Raw genomic sequence first — 14,304 nt, 5'->3', positions numbered from 1 at the left:
TCGATGAGGCCAAGTCTGGGCCATTTGGTAACACTACCTCATTTTACAGATGTGGAAACAGATTAAATGGGCTACACAGCTTATCCAGGGTCACAGATAACCCAGAGAAAGAGCAAAGCCATGTGTAAGGTGTGATCATCTAGCACTGTCATAGCCAAATAATACCTCTCACAACTGACAGGCAATCAGGGCCCAAGCCCCTCCCCACACGCGTGTGGACCCAAAGTTCAGCACCTTCTCCCTTCCTGACTCAAGCTTCCCACATCATTAGATTGCAAAAATCCCACCGCCTTGACACATGGCTCAATTTCCAAGTCCTGTTCCCTTGGAATTCTTTCAGCATTTACCTGCTGGCCAGACTAGATGGCCTGGAACCATGAACATGTGTCTACACAGCTCTGGGAGAAATTCCAAAACAGGAAAAGGGCTGTACTCATCCCACGGTGAGCAGCAGCCCCTGTGCCATAAGCAGGCCATCCACCCATCCAAACCCACACCTCCTACAATGCCGACCCCACGGCCACCTCCTCCATGAAGCCTTCTAAGCTGCTCCACCGCTGATCCACTGTCACACTTACAGGTTAAACCAGTGGCCCCTCCACTGCCTTGTATTGGAAGGCTGGAGAAGGTACAGTGCTTCAAAGTTGTGAGCGATCACAGCTTTGTCACAAATAACCCCCAAGCTCTAATAAAGAACTGCCACTTGCTTACGATTTTCCTTTCTATACATGTAAATTAGAGGACGTTCAAAGCCATCCTGCAGTAGCATCCCTCTCACTTGTGTTCTGAGACCCTCTCGAGTAGGACTGAAAGAAATAGGATGGCAGCAAAGGCACCAAGAGTGAGTACAGTATGCACTCCTTGGTAGCCTACCCACCCCATGCACTGATTACAGCCACCATCGTTCCTGGTTTATCCTTTTCTCCTTTTTTTACCACAGCAAAAGTTTCTTTCTTTCTCCTACTCCATGTCCGCAGAAGGTCAGCTGTGGCTTTGCTCCCATAACCTCCCCAGCGAGACTCAGGCTAATAGAACAGCCTCTGTCTGGAACATTAACATCCTCTATCCCATGGCAGAGGGCAAAAAGACACGATGGACCAGGGGCCCTGGTCCACACACAGGCCCTGAAAGCTTCTGCTAAGGAAGGATGTGAGATACACACACACATACACACATGTACACACTCATCAGTTTTATTGATATATAATTCACATATGATACAAGTCACCTGATTAAATGTGCGATTCACTGGTTTTTAGTATATTCACAGAGTTGTGCAACCCTTACTATAATCCATTTTAGAATGTTTTCTCATTGTCCCCCAAAGAAACCCCACACCAGTATATTCCTGACTTATCTTTACCATACTGGAGATTATAAACTATGAAGGCATTCTTTTATGCCCATGAGAATATGGCATAATATAAATCTTATTTGTCACATCTGGTATAATAACTTTTAAATGGCTAAGACCTGCTAGGTATAATACCTCACATCCCAGAAACCACACACCTCTCTCTAGGACATCCTTGGAAAGGGTTCTTAACCCAGGGTCCAAGGGGAGTCTGTAAATCCCTGAAAATGCGTGAGAAATGATGTATGCATGTGTGTATGAGGATTCTTATGGGAAGAAACTCCATAGAATGATCATGGCAGAGCAGAGTCACTCACACACTCAACAAATAGCCGAGGACCACTGACCATGTGACAGGCGTTATTCTAGGTGCTGGAGCCACAGCAGTGGCCCCAAGTCCCTGCTCCAAGGAAGTTCATTCTAGTGGGGGAGACAGAGTATAAACAAGTAACTGAATGATGACATACCTTCAAATCATCAAAAGTAATAAGGGCCAAGGAGTATCCCTTCTAACATCCTTTATAATAAACTGATAATGATTAAAAAAAAAAAGTAATAAGGGCCAAGGAAATGATGTAGCAAAGAGTGAAGTGAAGAAAGGCCACTCAGATTGGGAGGCCAGAGAGGGCTTGCTGAGAGAGACGTTGGAGGGAATGATGAGAAGGACCCAGCCCTGCAGAGATCTGGGGCAGGATATTCATCTGGGTTGGATGGATCAGCAAGCACCAAACCTCCAAGGGGAACATGAGCTTGGTGTGTTCAAGGGATTGAAAGGAACGTTCATAGGCTGCAGCAGAGGGCCAGGGAGAAGAGAGCAAGGAAAGTGAAGAGGGAGATGGAAACCAAATCAACTCGCATCCCGTGGCCACAGTAAGAGGTTTAGCTTTTATTATAAGTAAAGTGAGAAGTAATTGGAGGGCTTTAAGCAGCAGAGTGACAAGATCCAATTTTTGTGTTTAAAATATCACTCTGGCAACTGTGTTGGGAATGAAATGTAGGCGACAAAGTGGAGGCAATAAAACCCGTTAGGAGGCCATCATCGTAGAGCCAGGTGGCTTGGATCAAGACAGTCTATGTGGAGGGAGACGGAAGTGGATGGTTATAAAGTATCCTATGGACTTGATGAATTGAATGGTGGAAGAGTGAAGGAGGGCAGGGAAAGGGAAGAGAAGAGTCAAAAATGACTCCTAAGGTTTTGGCCTCAGCAATTTGGTGGATGGTACCACTTAGAGAAACACGAAACCCTGAGGGTTTGGAGTGAGGATGTGGAATGAAACCACGAATTCTGTTTTGGCCAAGTCAAGTCTGCCTTGTGTCTTAGCCACCCAAGTAGAGATGCCAGGGAGGCAGTTTGATTTATGAGTCCAAAGGGCCAGGATGGGAACAGGGCTAGGAATATAAATGTACAGGTTTAGCGCTAAAGTCCCTTCCACCTTTAACTATCTATGATTCTGTGAAATCAGAGACCAATGAGCAGGGGCGAAGTCATTAATAACAGCAAAACTACTGAGTCTTTCGTAAAGCACTGCCTTAAGCACTTTTCGAGCATCGTCTCATTTAAAGCTCAGAACAATCCCGTGAAGTGGGAACTATTACATTCCCTTCAAAGCTCACGGAAGCTGTAGGACATGGACTTGTAAATCTAGGATTTGAACGCTGGCCTTTCCATCTCCAAAGCCCACACTCCTAACTGTTAGCTACACAGCGTTCAACGGCTAAGTGCTGCATCTAAGAGAGAGGAGGAAGGGCACGTGCGAAGAAAAGGTCATGGGACAAGTGTGCCAGTTACAACCCCTTTGGGACTTGGAGAAAAATCAGTGCAGAGGTAAGGGGCAAGAAGAGGCAAAAGTCTACTGATACAATATCTACACATTGTCTTGGAACCCAGGATGGGGTGGTTATTTCAAGGAGAGAGAACACCAAGTAATTTACAATGCGTAATAAATCAATCTCACCACATGTTCACCCCAGTGGTCTCAGGAGAAATGTGTTGCTGACTCAGCCGTGTCCTGAAAGGGCAGGGACTCTGGCCACTTCCTCTTTTCCTACCTGCCCAGTGTCGTTGCCTTTCTCTCCTTGTGAACATGACACTGTTGACACAATCGTGCCCAAATCTGGACATTCTCCCCTCCCCACCCCATTCCCCGCCCACACAGGTCAGCTCTGGGCTGGCTCTCTCAGCTGAAGACCTCATGTATGTTTGCTTACAACAAAGAGGGACAACAGTGTGACTTAGGGAGAGAAATCAAGCAACTGAACACAAGAAAGATCCCAGCACAACAACTCTAAGGGATTAAATAAATTCTTTTGGCTTGCTGGAATCTTACATTACATATTCTTGGAAGTAAGTGGGCCACAGGCTAATGTTAAGAAATTTCTTACAGCAAAGATATTCAGGTCGTAACGTAGCTGTTGTTATAGGATTTGACCTGAATAGGAAAAGAAATGAAACAGAGCTTTCTCAACAGAGCTCTTTGAGGATGGATGGAGCTAAATCTCCCAGGGGAGATAGTGGCTCTCTAATAAAACTTTAAAGACCCTCCTCCACCTGCCCCGCATAAGGAATTCTTGCTGTGAAAACTAGACAGAGAAACAAAACATGCCTAGGAAGTAGAAAAGCCCAGGGACTTCAGAGTCAAAAGGATCAGAGTCCAAATCCTGGCTGTTCCACTAACTACTATGTGACCTTGGGGGAACTCAGTTATGACTTCTGAGCCTCAGTGTTCTCATCTATGAAATGGGGATAGGGGAACCCTAACTTATAGTTACCCTGAGGGGTGAGATCATATTTGCCAAAGCACCAGGTCCAGTCCTTGGCACGTAGTAAAGTTCTCAATCAGTATTAGCTGTTCCCTCTTCTCCTCAGATACCTGCATTTTTTATGCAATTCTGTAAAAATGTTAAGAAAAATTTTTAATTGCTTCAGTGAAAAACATTGTCCCTTCTGGCCCATGAGCTACAGTAGAAAGATTTCTGGAAAGAGAATCAGAGGACTTTGGTGCAGTTGTATTTCTGGTACTTAGAAATCAGACCCTCTCTGGACCTGTCTTCTGGGCTATAAAAGAAGGCTGCCTACCGCACTCCCCAACCCAGGATGGTAAGAGGATTAAAGGAGATAACATAGGAGAAAGTACTTTGAAACCATGAAGCGCTCTACAGATGAAAGGAAGTACCATCACTTGAGTGCAGTTCATAGGTAGACATCGCCATGACTCTACTTATGGGGACCCCAGACTGTGGCAATCTGGTCTCTATGTGAGACACCCCAGAGAAAACAAACCCCAGGAAGGAAGAGATGAGTCAGCTGCCGGGGGGTGGGGGGGTGGGGGCGGGTAGAAGATTCAGCAACCGATCCAAGTTCACTAGTGTTAGTGGGTGTGGTCTCAAGATGGAAATAAAGCGTAAGCTCATCAACTGCCACTGGGTGGATCCTTTCTGAAACTACCAGGGCTAAGAGGGGTCTACATACAGTCTAGAGCAAGGGGGACTAAACAGAGACCACAAAGAATCTATCAGAGTTTATTCATCAGTATTCAAGGAAGAAAGTCATCAGAGAGATTGTAGATAGGAGTATTCTAGTCACCAGAGAAATGCAGGACAGAAATCCAGCTTTTCCAGAATAAAGTAATGGTCAGAATCCCTGTCAAGGCCACCTAATCTCTCTTCTTTGATTCCACGATCACCACCGCCAGTAATAACAATAGTTACGTCACTGTTAGCAGCTTCCATTTCTAAACTCTGATTATTTACAGGCACTGGGCTAAGTGCTGTATGTGCCTCGTATCATTTAATCTTTATCACATCCCATCACCAGAACAGGCACCATTTTTACATCAATTAGCAAATAGCCATTCCAATTACCTACTTGGAAAATCCCTATCCTTAAGAATCCTTGGGACTTCCCTGGTGGCGCAGTGGTTAAGAATCCGCCTGCCAATGCAGGGGACACAGGTTTGAGCCCTGGTCCAGGAAGATCCCACATGCTGCAGAGCAACTAAGCCCGTGCACCACAACTACTGAGCCAGCACTCTAGAGCCCGTGCTCAGCCACCGCAATGAGAAGCCCACGCACCACAATGAAGAGTAGCCTCCACTTGCTGCTACTAGAGAAAGCCCACGTGCAACAATAAAGACCCAACATGGCCAAAAATTAATTAATTATAAAAAAAAAGAATCCTTAATCCGAAATCCTTAAGATCAGGGAAAGGATATAGGGTCAAGAATATTCCAGTCTCTCAAAAAGTATTTCCCTTGGGCTTCCCTGGTGGCGCAGTGGTTGAGAGTCCGCCTGCTGATGCAGGGGACGCGGGTTTGTGCCCCAGTCCAGGAAGATCCCACATGCCGCAGAGCAACTAAGCCCGTGCGCCACAACTACTGAGCCTGCACTCTAGAGCCCGCGAGCCACAACTACTGAGCCCATGAGTACAACTACTGAAGCCTGCGTGCCTAGAGCCCATGCTCAGCCACCGCAATGAGAAGCCCACGTACCACAATGAAGAGTAGCCCCCACTTGCTGCAACTAGAGAAAGCCCTCATGCAGCAATAAAGGCCCAACACGGCCAAAAGTTAATTAATTAATTAATTATAAAAAAAAAGAATCCTTAATCCGAAATCCTTAAGATCAGGGAAAGGATATAGGGTCAAGAATATTCCAGTCTCTCAAAAAGTATTTCCCTTGGGCTTCCCTGGTGACGCAGTGGTTGAGAGTCCGCCTGCCGATGCAGGGGACGTGGGTTCGTGCCCTGGTCCGGGAGGATCCCACGTGCCGTGGAGCGGCTGGGCCCGTGAGCCACGGCCGCTGAGCCTGTGCGTCCGGAGCCTGTGCTCCGCAATGGGAGAGGCCACAACAGCGAGAGGCCCGTGTACCGCAAAAAAAAAAAAAAAAAAAAAGTATTTCCCTTGATGTGTAGGAATCAGTATTTCATTTTTCACACTCCAGAAAAGACAGAGAAAACACAAGCGGTCAAAAAGAGATGGTCAGTCACTCGTAAACCTTGAAGAGTCCTAATCTCCAGCCTTCTTTGTGGCAGACCACCTGGCCTTCACATCATTGGCTCCTTTTCTGGCACAGGAAAGAATTACACTGACTGATGCAACAGCAGCTTAGAGGTGGGAGACAGTTGAACCAATCAGAACAATTTGGATAACTTGACATTGGTACAGAAGGCAATGATCTCACTTCTGGCTTCTTATTGGGTACAGAGGGGAGAAGAAAAGACTTCTCAGCCATCACCCTAAGAAAAAAGAAGAAGAAGGAGGAAAACAAAAGCTGCCAAGCCAGGGCTCGGCAATTAGTGCTGGAGTAAGTGATCATCTTGTGATTGCTCAGCTGGGGCCTGAAGACTTGTAAATGCATGTAGAGGACAGAAATAGAAGATGCTGTGAGAGAGCAGAGAAACCTGGCCCATCTGCCAGGAGAAAATGTCCCGAAGCTGCTGGGAAATTCACTCAGTCAGGATTTGGGGTTTGTCTTCGTAAGGAGTAAAAGTTAATAAACCAACCCATCGATGAAGCCAGTGCATATGCCTCGACCTCTTAACTCACTTCTCTGCGATCCTCAGGCTCCTCCAGCAGCCCCACTGTGCCTATCAGAGCCCCTGGACCAGGTGCTGACCCTCTCACCTTGATCTGAGCATCCAACTAGCCCCCAACATGCAGACAGGCCCAAACTGGGGCTGGACTGATGGTGACCCATCTTTCTCACTCTTGATCCCTTTGTGGCCAATACCAAGTACTTTGTCAAGAGCCGGCCAATGTATCCAGGAGAAAACAGTGCCCAAGGTCATGGGCAGGCTCACTGGTGTCATCAGAACCTATTCCACCCAGACCCTTCCTGCCCCCAAAGTCTTGGGAATCTTGCAAAGCCCCACCAGCCCGTCACTGCCACCAGCCAGCAGACCCAGATCATCTCAGAAGAGATGGTGGGTCGCAGCCCTCTTCTGGGATCTCAAGGGTAATTCAAAGACAGGTTCTAGTACAACCCAACTTCAGAGACACCTTTAACCCAAGATGCATCTCCCCCCACCTCTGTGGCCCATGGAAACATGATGGGTCCGGAAGCCCTCTCAGTTGCCCTATGAGCTTCGGGTGACACAGTGCCCTAGCAGGCTCTGAGCACCAAGCCACTGTCGTCAAAAGGGACAGAGCCTCTCCTATGCTGGCAGCTTCTGTCCAAAGTATGACCCTAGACCGCAAACTGGCACTCCATATGTCATATTCTGCCCACAGAGTAGTTCTGCCTGGCCCATGAGTTGAGAGATTTTATTTTTAGTTACCAGTATTTAAAACTTGAAAGGTTTCACTGGACCTCCAGCTCTTCTTGAAAAAAAAAAAAGCAGTAAATCTGGCAACCCGAGGCCCCGCCTCCTCATGGCAGCAGTCAGCTGGAATTGCTTACAGGCTGCCTCTCGGGGGGAACACATGGTCCCCAGCCTCCACTCTCCCCACCTGGTCCGCCGTGGGCATTTGGCTTTGTGACCCTTGTATGAGTTAGTGTGAAAAGGAGACTTCTCAGAGGTCAAAAGCTGCTTCTCCTGGGATAGTTTACATTGAAACTCAAATCCCCAATAAAATAAACACCTGGAACATCCGGTCCAAGGCCCTCCTCTGGTCCCAGCTATGCCCCCAGCTGCGAAGAACACACATCAGAAGAATCCCACCACAGAGGCTCAATTAGGGCAAGGCGGCAATGGCTAAATGAGACAGCTGCAGGGGAGGCCTCAGTTCCCCACAGGTACTACATCAGTGGCCATACAGTGTGCTATGTCCAGAGAAAGGAAAGAAAGTTCAGCACAAAGCAGGGGTGGCCATAACTGATTAAAAAAATACTTACCAAGCACTCACTATGTGCTTGGGAAAACACACAGAGGCCCGGGGGTGAGGCCAGGGCCCCCCAGAAGAGAAACAACTCACCCACTGCAATTCTCCACGACTTTTCTTTTTCTCTACCTCCCCTCCACTTCCCTTGGGTGCTGTGTCTCTTCCTGTGAGACTCCTATGCAGCCGGGATGCCCTTCAAGTGCAAAGTGCCTGGGCCAGTACAGCTCTCAAGTGGCCAAAGGAAAGATTCATCTGCACACCATTCCTCCATTTTCTCCCCAAATACAGTAGACTCCATCCCCCTGGTTCCTATGGAATCTCTGCTCTTGGAGAACATGCCCAGCAGATGTCCAAAATGGTCACCATCTGAAAAGAAGGCTTGACCGAACAGTAAGGACCCCCAACAGGTGCAGCATGTTGGTACTTCCCCTAATCGCTGGCCCTAGGCTTCTTTTCAAGCCCACCTCTCCCCAGGAAATGGTGGTCCTCCCGTCTAATCCCAGAGTCTTCAGCCCAGAACTAGGCTTGGAGAGGAAGCACCAAGCTCGTGTGATTCCACCCCTACAGGTCTAGACAGAGCCGAATGCCAGGAGGCCCCTCCACCATCAGACATGGCAGTGGTGGGAGGGGAGAGGGGAGAGGAGGGGGGCACACCCCCCCAGGGGATCAGGTGACATGGGGATCCCACCAGGGTCATGTCACCTCCAGCTTGTCCCAAAGCTGTGTGACCTTATATACAGGTGTCTCTGCTTTTCAGAGCTCTTCTCCACTGAACCCAGAATCTATTTCGACATGACACGTGGCCTGGCCCTGCTTTCCCCCTTCCAAACCCCACGCCACCACCCCAGTGCACACACACACACACATACACACACACACACACACTTACGGACCTACACATGGTCTCAGAAGTATAGTACTCACATCACACACTACACTTATATGGGGAATTTCCTCTCATTTACATTCCAATACGATTGCAAATTTCATCACAGGAAGTGAACACACTTGGGAGTGAAGAGACACTCCCTCCCGCTAATCCTTGGTCCTAGGCTCTTCCATCCAACAGGAAACTTACAGATCATCAAATCCAAACCCGTTGTGTTAAAAGGCAAAATCTCAGGTCCAGAGAAGTGAAGGGACTTGCCCCAGGACACAGTGGCAAAGCCGGGTCCAGATCTCAGGCCTTGGGCTTCACAGCCCAGGACTCTCTCCCGCCCTATGACCTCACCCACCCACTCTCTAAGGCCCGGGTCCCAGCTCTCAGCTCTACTTACATATAGCGCAAGTGGGGATTTTTGGCAAAGGCTCTGGGCTGGATGCTCCGAAGTCCTGAGTTCTTGATGGTCCTGGAGAGAGAGAAAAAGATGTTCAGCAGAGCTTATGGAGCAGAGAAACATCTCTGCTCTGGGCCAAGGCTGACAGCCAGTGAGGCCAAGACTGGACGGCAGCCACCCGGTAAACTGAACGCATCTCTTCATCATCAGTCGTCACTGGGTGATCCAACTGAGGGGGTCCAGTGGGAGGCATCTGGGCTCACACCCCACTGGGACCTTGGTCAGGGTGAGGGATGTGCCCGTCCTGGCAAGTGGGTAAGAATCTGGTCCACGACTACTGCGCTGCCACCCACTCTGTGCCTCTTCCCTTCCACCCCAAATCTCCCACAGCCACTTGCACTGAATCCAAAGGAGGAGGTGACTGCAAATTTCCTGCTCCACGGGGACCATCAGCCAAGCAGAGGGCTGAGAAAGGAACACTAGCCCAGGAGACCTGGGTTCAGGTCCTGCTTTGAAACCCAAACTATGGGCTGAGCCCTAGCCCATCCCACTCCCCACACACCCCGGGAGCTGGTGCACTCACAGTTTCTGGAGGCCGGTGTAGAGCTCCATGTCCACGGCGTTGAGCGTGTGCAGACCGCGCCAGTTCTCTATGTGTCTGCAGGGGAGAGGAAAGGCAGGGTTCAGGTCAGCAGAGGGGCCACGGGAAAGGCACTGGCTTTAGTGCCAGAGACCTGGGTTCAAATCCTGGAGCAGGCACCCATGAGCCAGGATTTCCACCAAGTCGCCAATTATCTCTGAGCCGGTTTCTTCCCCAGTGTGGTGTCACGCGTGCCACCTGGCTGATGGGCTCACTGTGGGATCCCAAGCGCCAAACTCATGGACAGCATTTAACGTTCCCCCCTCAGCTCCAGAAAAACTACTCTTTAAATTCTTGAGATCCAATCTCCCTGTGGGTCTGCCTGACTTAGCTTCCTTCCATTCTCTTTCATTCTTTTTCATATATAGGATTGTTTAAAGGACAGGCTTGTTTTCTTAAGTTCCTGCCCGTAAAGACAATACAAATGACGTGGTTTAAATAAACGGGGTGTGTAGGGGGGCTTGCTGGTGAACATGGCTTGGGGGTGGAAAAGCCCAGAAGGAACACACACCTCCTCAGGGTCCCCCAGGGGCCAGACATTGATGACCCCCTTTGGGTGACCACGGCCCAATCCATCTGGAGTTCAAGAACATCAATGGCTTGATAAGGCAGAATCAACTCCACAAAGGAGGGGTGACCACAGGCCTGGGTGTCATGGAAAGAACATGAGGCTGGCAGCCGAGAAGCCTGATTCCAGCCTCATCTCTGTGACTTAAGCAGCCGTGGCTTTGAACGTGAGCTTTCAGCTCTCTGGGCCTCTGGTGTCCTCATTTGTAAAGACAGAGGGTTGCACCAGATCAGCAGTTTCACCTCCATCTCTTCACAAAGATCTCCTTTTAGAACTTACTCCCAAGAGTCTTCATATTTAGCTCCCTAAACATGTATCGAAAAAGAACACACATTTATTAAGTAATAATTAATTCATCTTCTCGGATTTATTAATCCAAGATATAAATCACTGTTAACCAGAGCTTTTTATCAACAGGCATAAAGCAGCGCTGACTCACCCAGTGGATAAATTCCAGCCCAAAGCAAAGGAATTCTTGAAAGTACTGTTAGCATGGAAGGGCTTATCATGGGTATGCACTTGATTTCCTTTGTTCATTTATTTATTTGTTTTATATTGACAAAACACCAGGGACAAACATCCTCGTTACTGCTTTTGGTGTCAAGGTGGAGAACCATCAGACTGTTGATTACCAAGGTCCTTTCCAGCTCTAGAGCTGTCTGAGCGAAGACCATTCATACACACCCGCTACCCCAAGGAGCTTCAAGGGGCCACGGGAAAAGGCTTCCCACTGCCCAAGCTACCCTCCTGGGATCTGACTCTCCTGTCAATGCCCCCAAAGTCTAAGCCTGCTCTTTGCAAGGAGGGAAAAGAAGTGACAGCTCACCCTGGGACAAAGCTACCCGAGGCACAGAAAAGTGGCAGCCACCTCCCCCAGACGTTTCCTCCCTAGCCCCACCCCACCCGTGGCTCTGCCATCTGCCATCAACTGGAGCCGGAGCCAGGAAGGCCACAGGGAGGTGGTGGCCAGGGCCTCTGGAAGCATTTCAGAGTCGCGCAGTAACAAGGTATGCCAAGAGCCCTTTTTGTACCACATTCTCTCGGAGCCCCTGCTAAGCAGCCAGACACACTGGCATCTGCTGGGGACATGGACCAGGTGGCCAGGTCAGTACTGAATTCCAACTCCAAAGCCTTCTCCCTGGAAGCCTCATGGCCCCACGACAGTTTGCTTGGTCTGGTCTCGCCAGGGCAGGGACCCTGGCTCCATGTCAGATGAAAAGGAAGGCCAGAAGTGGTAGAAGGACCTGGGCCAGCCCCACTCCCACCCAGAGTATTCACTGGTGCCTCGGTCCATGTAAACCACCAAATAGATTGCAGTGTTTCTGCAGGTGGCCATTCATTCATGGGAGCCCAGCTTCAGACAAGAATCTACTTCCAACAAGCAGCTGTCAATCAAGTTGTTTAAATAAATGAAATCATTTTTCTGAGCCCACATTAGAATTCCAGAAATGTGTTTTTATTATGGCTGAGTTGTCAGTCATTATTGCATTCTAATACTTTACCCCTCTCAGCCCTCCTGTCCTTATGCCCACAAATGACCCTTCCCCTGCATAGGCACACACCGAGACATGGCAGGACAATGGCTGAAGTCCTTGGTGCAAAGGACTCCCTGGTCAATAGCATATGGTCCCTGCATCCTCTTTTGGGTCTGAGTTTTCCTACATGGGGGAATAGCACTTTGACAGCAACGGTGCAACAGTGTGGTTAGGAGTTGGGGCTCCAGAGCCAGGCCAGCAAACTACAAATTCCAACCCACCGCTCATTTCTGTACAGCCTGAGAAGGAAGAATCGTTTTTACATTTTCTTAAAAATCAAAAGTAGAATCCTATTTTGTGACATGTGAAAAGTATATGAGGGCTTCCCTGGTGGCGCAGTGGTTGAGAGTCCGCCTGCCGATGCAGGGGACACGGATTCGTGCCCCGGTCTGGGAAGATCCCACATGCCGTGGAGCGGCTGGGCCTGTGAGCCATGGCCGCTGAGCCTGAGCGTCCGGAGCCTGTGCTCTGCAACGGGAGAGGCCACAACAGTGAGAGGCCCGCGTACGGCAAAAATAAAAAAAGTATATGAAATATAAATGTCCATTTTCATATCTACTCATTTACTCTTTTCTGTGACCACTTTTCCCCACAAAGATGGAGGTGAGATGGAGCTGCAGAGACTCACCTAAAATATTGACTTTCTGGCCTTTTACAGAAAAAGGTTGCTGACCTGCGTAGCGCCAGGCTGCCAGGATACTATGTGACTCTGTCCAGGTTACTTCACCTGTCTGTGCCTCAGTTTCGTCATCTGTCAAATGGGGATAATATCAATGAAATACCTTCATCATAAGAAGGACATGAAGATTGAAAGGCTATGTTAAAAAGCCCTTTCGGCAGCTGGGATGCACAGTCAGTCTTCAGGTAGTGCCTGTGATGATTGTTTTTAAACCTGGGTTTTGTAGAGGCTGAGCAATCTTTTCTCAGTTTTCAAGCTAAAAAGGGCAAGCTGGTTCTGCTGGAAGTTGTCACCTCTCAGCAATCATTGATTAAAAACTCCAAGGGGCAGAAGGGTGGAGGGACAGTAAACCTGTCATTCATGACCTCCAGGAAAACTGTTCAAGCAGAAATTATAAACAGCTTCAGATGATGCACAGACGGCAGTGCAGAGCGGGTTCCCAGGGAAAAGCAGGGTGGCGAAGGTGCAGCCTGACATTTGCAGTTGACGTGGGCAGGGCACCTGCCAAGTTTTCTCGATGACTCACCACTTGGTACCAGCCCGGGGGGTCAGTTATGGTAACTCTGCTGGCTGCTTTGTGCTAATAGGGAGGCCATGAGTTTTAAGTTTAAAAGGCAGGCTCTAAAAATAATAAATGGATAAAGTATGAGAGCAGTCTGCTTTGGTTTGGTTTGTGGTAAACAGTGGTTCCTCCGCCTAGTACAGTTACATGTGACTTCTTTTTGTGTGCTTTTCTGGGTCGTCCAGGTTGTTTTCACGGAGCACTGATTTTGTCATTTGAAAAACAATCAAGAATGATGTTTTTGAAGGAAGGTTAGGCCCTTGAGCCCTGTACGGGGCAGTCACTGGTCACCCCGTTCCAGGACCACAGGCTGCACCAGCCCCCCCGAGCAGAGCCTGCTGCCGCTGTGGGGAGACGAGAACTCAGAGCGATGCCAGGAACATGGGTCAGTGGGACCGCCAGATCCTGCGTCTGTCTGCTCAGGCAGTGTGTGGTGGTAGCTGCCCCACAGAGACCTGAAGCCTTGCTCTCAGTGTGACTCCAGGCTCCCATCCCTACTTTAATTACCTCCACTTTAGTCCCTTGAATACAATGGTTCCCAACTGGAGGCGATTTTGCCCCCCAGGGGACATTTGACAATGTCTCTGGAAACACTTTTGGTGGTCACAACTGGGGGACAGGAAGTGACACCGGCATCCACAGGGATGCTCCTAAACATTTCAATAATGCACAGGGCAGCATGCCCACAACAAAGAATTATCAGCCCCAAATGTCCACAGCATCGAGGCTGGGAAACCCTGCTTTATTATACAAGGCTTCTACCTAAGATTCCATTGAAAAAAAAGTTTCATGGCTTCAGACATAATTTTGAAAATGATTGTTTTGCAGCAAACACCAAAAGGCCCCAGGCCAACACCAAAAAGCTTGCCTC

At 48.9% G+C, this 14,304-nt stretch overlaps 1 protein-coding gene across 4 annotated transcripts in view; it reads right to left on the bottom strand.

The window, feature by feature from the left end:
• NTRK3 (neurotrophic receptor tyrosine kinase 3) overlaps positions 1–14,304 on the bottom strand; it is a 386,619-nt gene that overhangs the window by 302,647 nt on the left and 69,668 nt on the right. For all 4 annotated transcript variants that reach the window (XM_049707010.1, XM_049707011.1, XM_004284778.3 and 1 more), the window contains exons 2-3: positions 10,033–10,107; positions 9,450–9,521 (exon numbers count right to left, since the gene is read on the bottom strand). In XM_049707010.1, the coding sequence (XP_049562967.1) occupies positions 9,450–9,521; positions 10,033–10,107 (147 nt within the window). The remainder of the gene's footprint in view (positions 1–9,449; positions 9,522–10,032; positions 10,108–14,304) is intronic.

This window comes from Orcinus orca, chromosome 2 (assembly GCF_937001465.1).
Source record: "Orcinus orca chromosome 2, mOrcOrc1.1, whole genome shotgun sequence".
NCBI classification, from domain to species: Eukaryota; Metazoa; Chordata; class Mammalia; order Artiodactyla; family Delphinidae; genus Orcinus; species Orcinus orca.
The sequence above is the reverse complement of the archived record's forward strand: the minus strand, read 5'-3'. Positions and strand labels throughout refer to the sequence as shown.